General features: G+C 31.8%; 1 protein-coding gene across 1 annotated transcript; it reads left to right on the forward strand.

Moving 5' to 3' along the window:
• The first annotated feature begins 403 nt into the window (after window positions 1–403).
• On the forward strand, window positions 404–2934 carry LOC107426591 (uncharacterized protein C6C3.02c). Its single transcript, XM_016036812.4, has 5 exons — window positions 404–558; window positions 1289–1351; window positions 1543–1626; window positions 1747–1919; window positions 2562–2934. Exons 1-5 carry the CDS (start codon window positions 537–539, stop codon window positions 2658–2660), a joined length of 441 nt encoding a protein of 146 aa, XP_015892298.3. The 5' UTR covers window positions 404–536; the 3' UTR covers window positions 2661–2934.
• Window positions 2935–7778: the final 4844 nt, after the last annotated feature.

Consider the following 7778-nt stretch of genomic DNA (forward strand, 5'->3'; position numbering starts at 1 on the left):
AACAATCTTCAATGCTGGTAATCTAAATTCAAAAGTTTAAAAATAGTACACAATACCAAGTTAATTATATTAATTTATAAATATAAATACATCTAATGTAAGTAATTAAATATATATATATATATATATATAACCTAATAATTTTGACAGTATAATTCACGCCCTAAATTTGTTAATTTATAAATCGACGACTATTGACATATTCTAGAACAGTTGAAGTCAAGCGAAACTGGCTACTTCATAAAGCAATGATCCAATACAGTCAGTTCTACATACCCTGGATACCATCATACACGAGGACTTGCCATTCTACAAAGAAAGTCAACATATTCACTCCTCTAACAAATCATATATTGACACGTTTTCTGTCCATCTAGTATCAACCACTACGGAATGCCAGCCCTTTAGCTATAAATAAAAGCACCGAGGGTTCCTGAAGCCCAACGTCTTTTTCTCTCTACTTCGGCTTCATCATCTACACTTCGCCTCGATATTTCGTTTCATCACCATCTCAAGTCTCATTCGCCGCCTAAACCATGCCTCGCCGAAGCTCAGGAGGTTAGAATTTCATGGCTTTTCCTGACTCATGTTTCTTCGTTATCGCATAGATCTCTATGAATTTCGTTGGTTTTTTTTTTTTTTTTTTGGTTCTAATTTCCATATATTTTGGTCGATTTTCTAGGGTTTTGTATCTCCCCCCCTTTTTTTTTTTTTTAATTTTTTTCGTGTGGCTGAGAAACCTCGAGAAATTGAAAACATGGTGGAGAGAATGATTTCTTTTTTGTGTATTATTAGTGTAGTTTTTGCTTGTAACGATTTCTTTTTTGTGTATTATTAGTGTAGTTCTTGCTTGTACTTTTCGTATATTTGTTTACATGCTCCGTGTTCGAATGAAAGGGGTTTTGCTTGTATATATGTAAACTGGGTTTAATGGTTATGGGCTTACATCTTTGAATATATATATATATATATATTTATTTATTTTTTTATCATTTATAGTATCGATTTATTTATATTTTTTGGTTGAATGAAATTGATAAAATTTTATATTTGGGAAATTCCTTTTTCCACCTTATCTGGTATAATGTGAAAAAATGTTTGCTCATAGTGAATCATGATTATATAAGTGTTTTGGAATGTGGTTTGCGATTTAGCCGTGCTAGACGATATGACTATGCAAATGAGTGTACTCTTTTATTGATTGACCTAGTCATTATGCTATAACATCTATGCCTTTATTGAGCTTATCTGCTAATTATGTGTTGTACTTGCTTCAACCTTCATTTAGGTCGATCTGCTCCTCGTGCCGCCCCACGTCCTGCACCAGCGCGTAACCCACCACCTCAGCCTGGTACTAACTCTTTAAGCTGTATATATGATGGCTGAACGAGCTTAAGATTTTGGCTTCTCTGATATATGATTTATAAGCATCTTGTTTACATAATTACATGATCGTAAGAAGGTTGATATTATGCTGGTATTCTTGTATTTATTTAATTTTGGTCTGACTGCGTATGCTTTTGCTCTGTGATGATTATGCAGTTAACCATGCTCCTCCTCCAGCTCCTGCACAAGGCGGAAGTGGTGGATCTATGCTAGGAGGAATTGGATCAACCATAGCTCAGGGTATGTGATGCAGTATCACTTTTACCATGGGGCTATCTAATGTTTGTTTATGCGATGATGATTATATGATTGATGCATATATGTCTATTCAGGAATTCATGTTTTCTTCTCTCATTGCAGGAATGGTCTTTGGTACTGGAAGTGCAATGGCCCACAGGGCTGTGGATGCTGTGATGGGTCCTCGCACCATTCAGCATGAAACTGTGGTCAGTGAAGCTGCTGCTGCAGCACCCAATGCAAGCAGCGTCGGTGGTTCTGATGCATGTAATGTCCACATGAAGGCGTTCCAAGATGTAAGCAAAATTCTGTCTTGATAACTTGTTTTCAGATTTTGTTAGTGCTTTCTCACAAATCTATGATGTTTTCCTTTTTGCTTTCTATGCATAATGGGAGGTTCTTAGGATACTTTGACTTAGAAAAATTAAATAATCACCTCTAGATATTAAGCTGTGGTTTTCTGCTTTTCTTCCTTTACACCTAAGTGCTTTTCAACTTAATCTTGTTTCTGAGGTGGGATTAATATTTTCAAAGCAAAAATGGGTCCAGTTTTAAGCGTCCGTTGGGGAGTGATTCTTAAGAATCACTTATTTTTCAAGCATCTCATAACCGGTGCTTCTTTTGGAATCACCAAATAGGTGATTTTCCAATAGTAAAATCACTAGAAAGTGATTTTACATTTTTTAACCAAACATCATATGAAGCGCTTTTGTCCATTTGGAATTGATTTTGGATTAGATTCTGTTGTCTCATGTTGTGTTTTAATCATTCAAAGTCCATTTTCATATTATCTCTTCCAAATATTTTACTTTTCCATCTTTCGATGAATTGTGTATAAGGCTTTTTGATGTATACATATTTTACTTTCTGAGCTTTATGGCCATGCAAAAACGAAAATCAGATGCAGTAATGTTTACATGCCTGTGGTTTTCTTTCAGTGCTTGAACAACTATGGGAACGAAATCAACAAGTGCCAGTTCTACATGGACATGCTCTCTGAGTGCAAGAAGAATGCTAGTGGCATGTTGAGTGCCTGAGAAGCTATTTTTTCCATCCAAGGGAATATCATCTATGATCTCTGCACCTTTTTTTATAATTTATGGGGAGTTGCGTTGATAATCCATGTTGGATGACATAATCATGAAAAGCTTTAGAAGCAATCCATATTATTGTTATTATTGGATTTGGGATCTTTTTTAACCATTTCATTTAAATGCTGTTATCAAACGTTAACTTCCTGAAGGGTCGATGGGTGTGTTTGAATCATTTATGAGATTACTCTTAATAAATATTCATCAAGGACTTACTTTATATCAAGTACTTCATATATAATTTGTTACGCAAATCGTCTTAATTCAAAAGGTGTAGAAAATGTTTTGAAGTAAGATTCATGTTTGTTGGTTGGAAATACTTTGGTACGTGAACGACCCAAATTATTATTATTATTTTCTAGAAAAACCCCTCAAAATAAATATGGAGTAGGCTACCTTGAATCTTGATTCAATCAATCAAGGTTTGTTTAGGAGCAGATTCACACACACACACACACACACACAAACTGGGTATCTGTTTGGTACCATCAGAGAAGGTATGTATATGGTGAGGCCAAAAAGAATAATTGATGCTTCAATAGTAAACAGTAAGATATGTCTCAGCCAAACGCATAGAGGACAAGTAATATGGAGGATGGGAAATGATATTGAGTTGATCAGAAGAATATTGCATCACGAAGAGGTTAAATAGGAAGTTGCTAGCTGGCCCGGAATTCGATCATGTTCATTACATTTGCTGCAAGTGTATTCTCAAGTAAAATGGTGGTAGATATGTCAACTGAATATTATGAAGTCTATGGCTTCTTTATCTCCTTTCTCATTTATTCCCTTTCCGTGCTAAAATTTTAGAAATGCTTTCTTTAATTTGCTCTCTTGAAAGGAGTAACAAAGGAATCAACTAGGATTTTTGAAACTTGGGCTTCATATGTGGTCCATTAAGCCGTTCACTGTGGACTTTACCCATTACGGTTCTTAATACCAGGATGAGAAATTAGATTTTGGACATGCGTTATCGTTTCTACTCTAAAAGAGCGCATCATTCATCTTCCTATTCGTTATCAAAGCAAGTGTTTTAATTGAATATACGGCAACATAATTTTTTTTTAAAACTGAATTGCAAGTATATGATGAATTTCTTATCTTCTGTCGATCCGGTCGTTATACATGAACAATAAAGAAAATATGTTAAATAGTTACAAGCTTTTTCATTCCAAAACTTTTCCGAAAGTCCTATATGATCACTTCTGATCTTCTATGTTGAAGTTTGTCATTTTGTTGGCTCAAATATGAACTTGCACGCCATGATTTATTTCATGTTTCAAAGAAGAAAGAGGTATAAAAGCATCCTAATCAGCTTGCACAATCAATATATTTATATTGTGGCTTTATTAAGAAGGGACTAATAAAATAAAAAAATACCATCCTATGCATTTGCCTAAAGCCAAGCAAACCATTTTTAGCATTGTCAATAGGTTTTTTAAATATATTATGCTTTTTATTTTCAAGAGTTAACCGATAAAAAAAAGAACTCACGTTGGTTTGGCTGTTTAGAAAGTCAAATTTATTTTTTATTTCATTATTGTATTGATTTAATTTAATAAAAATATAAATTTATGCCACTAATAAAAATAATCTATATGAAAAGAAAGAACAATTATAAGTAGAACAATAAATTGTTATAAATAGAATAAATAAAAAAATGTTGTTGGAAAACGTTCTAAAATTCCATTCTTTATCATAGATAATATACTCTTTGTCATAAAGAGAAAGAGTCTCCGATATGTTTAAGTTAAAAGATAGAATTTTTTAGAGCTCTTGGATGCTCTCTGCTATAACAATGGTAAAGATTATATATTTAAAGGTCGGCGAGTAGGCCTACTTTAGGCTTATGCCCCTGGAAATCTTGGTTTTGTTTTTATGGATTATAAATTGAATTCTGACCCCCTAACCAAACATCTATACCTGGTCCTGGGCTCCTGGTTGCTTCTTCGAAGTTGCTTTGACCTATATCGGGATACCCTTTTGGGTCCTTGACCTTGTGAGAATAACACTAATATGATTCAAACATCATGGAAACAGGAAAAAACAAACCGAAACACAAGATGAGTAAAAATTAAAAATAATGGAGACTAAATCGTTATCCAAATTGGAAAATGGATAATACTCAAGATCAAGGTCCAATTACATGCCGTCCACATCTCTGAACTATAAATGTTTTAAGACATATATTCGTGTGGTATAAACCAACGTAAAATTAATCTTGTGAAGCATCTTAGTCGAACTTATATTTAGTTATATGTGCAATTTTAGTAACATATTGTTAACCTCTTATGTCTTCCATTTCGTTGTATACTATATAGTTCGAAATCATATATGTTGATAAATATTAAGTTGGAAGCTTGTCAACGCCCTCTGAAGGTCAAATAATCAGAATGCCACGTGCACTTTAGCTATAATATATGCATGGAATAAATAATGGAAAATGCACGCATTTTCAATAAATATATATATTTTTATTAAAAGAATTTGAATATTTGTACTTTTTTTTTTTTTTTTTGCAATTTGAATATTTGTTTTCTTTTTAATTGGTATGAGAAAGATTTATAAAATATTTTATGTAACTTAGAATAAACAGTTAAACATGCTATAAATGGAGAAGATTCTGAAGCGACTATACGTACACATAGTCCATCAATTGGAGTGTACTCCATAAATATATTTCTTCACGTTTAAAATCGCAACAAATATGAATTCTTTTCTATATGTATAGGCAGAGCAATTAATGATGATCCACCTACTTATTTTTTTTATTTTTACCTTGTCGCCTGCTGATAATCTGTTCCTCTTGGTTTTACTCAAGATTTTTTTTTTTTTTTTGAATATATATATGTTTGTTTAAAGGAGGAAAATTGTATAGCTCAGGGCCCCAATCGGATCCAAAATTGATATTGTAATCATCGTTTTGTGGAGACATTGGTTGGTACTCTTTAAAAGCCTAGTCGCTATTAATATCGATGGAGGCCTACCACCGAGTACGAATATTTTTGGGAAAACATAAAACATATTTTAATGGCTTAAAAAAATTAAATAAATCTAGGCGAGAAAAATTGGGACCTTTCACCAAATTAGGAAGCAATCAATCTTGGACGGTCCTTCCTTGAAGCAATTAATTAAATGTTATAGAAGGAGGTGCATCGGTGACAGTGCATGCAATGCGATATTATTATTGTCGATATGGGACCAGATCTAGCTACGAAGCATCACAATGCTCGAGAAAGACAGATTGAGATTTGTTTCCTGAGAAGAATATTAATTCAGAGAAATTTCTAATTATTAAGTTTTTTTTTTTTTGGTCTCTTTCTTTCTAATTCCACATGATATTCACCAGGATGATCCGTTGTATAATGTTATCATGAAAATAATTAATTATAATAACAACATTAATTGGATTTTTCATTTCTCTTTTCATGTCCTGCTTCATACATAAGAGACCATCACTTCTCATTTCATCAATTATACATGTATATCCATATACTTTTTTAATTAATTTAGTTTATTTTTTATCCAGATAAATACTTTAATAAACAGTAATTTTATTATTAGGGTATTTTTTTATGATCTTAATTTCCTAATTCTTTTGTAATATTTTGTCTTTTTTTTATCTTTTATTTATTTATTTTTATTTTTATTTTTTTTGTTTATCTACGAAAAAGTTAAATAAACAGTTATTTTGTTATTAGGCTATCCTTTCATAACCTTAATTTCCTAAATTCCATCATATTTTGTCTTTTTTTTTCTTCTTTGTAATTATGTTACAAAAAGAAAAAATGAAACTCAAAAAATAACTTGCTAGAAAAGCACCATGACCTGCTCAAAGAGCATGATTTGTCTATAAATTATATCTTTATTCCTTTTGTTTGTTTGTTTGTTTGTTTTTTTTTTTTTTTGGGTGAATATCTTCATTCCTTTTGCGTTATACTGTTATGGTGTTTTTTAACATCAAATTAGAGTCTTGGGTTAATTTGTCGGATACCGAAAGTATTTATCCATATTTTAGAGAAACATATAACAAAGAGTTATGACTGTTTTGGTGCATAATAAAGAGTTGTAACTTGTGACCAGACTTTAGATATTACAAAATAAATAAAATAATAAAATGAAAAACGAATAAATGATTGAAGTACCTTTTAAGCTGGAAAGATAAAGAAGTTGCATCACTTAACCAACAACCTCGATGCATGAATCCATGATGCACAGTCATCTATCATCCCGAACTTTCTCTACAACTTGTGCCTTTCAACATCTTTCTCATCGATATTTGGTTTGGTATTCTCGCATTTAATTGATAAAATCCAGGACAATTAAAAGAAAAAAAAAAAAAAAAACCAAGGATGATCCAAAACCACAATCTCATCTTTGAAAAATAAATTTTAAAATAAAAATAAAAAATGAAGGGACTATTTACAATGGTTTGTTCATGGAACTCGATTATCCAATCAAGTTCAAATTTTGGGGGATGATATTTAGTTGGTAGTCGTAGTCATTTGGAAAATCAAATGTAGGAACTCAACTCAGCTTACTCTTTAATTTGTTGCTATGACCGTGACATCTCTGAGAACTAAGATGGTCTAGAAGTCACGGGATTTTCTTAAAATATCTTACTTCAACTACTCCATCAATATTTACATTTTCACCCATAAAAAATCAATATTTAGATATTTATATCTCTAAAATGTCGGCAAAATTTGTTTCCATAATAACCTTTTTCAAACGAATATACTAATACTATGTCGTAGGAATTTTTTTTTTTTTTTTTTTTTAATTTGTCGCCTTGAAGTTGACATGGAATCTTGTTTTCCTTTTGTTTTTATAAAAAAAGTAAAATAATTCTAGAATAGTGACTAACTTATTTCTCAGAGCATCGAGGTTATGATCATTTAACCGAATACTTTTCTTTTATCACATTGAGTTACACTTCAAGGTGGGGGAGCGTAAAAAAAAAAAAAAAGTTATATTATGGCTGTAAGATAAGGTGGTGAACCCATTAAAAATCTAATCATCTTCTTCAAACACACACACAAAAGAAAAAAATGAAAACCAAAA

This window comes from Ziziphus jujuba, chromosome 9, assembly GCF_031755915.1.
Source record: "Ziziphus jujuba cultivar Dongzao chromosome 9, ASM3175591v1".
NCBI classification, from domain to species: domain Eukaryota; kingdom Viridiplantae; phylum Streptophyta; class Magnoliopsida; order Rosales; family Rhamnaceae; genus Ziziphus; species Ziziphus jujuba.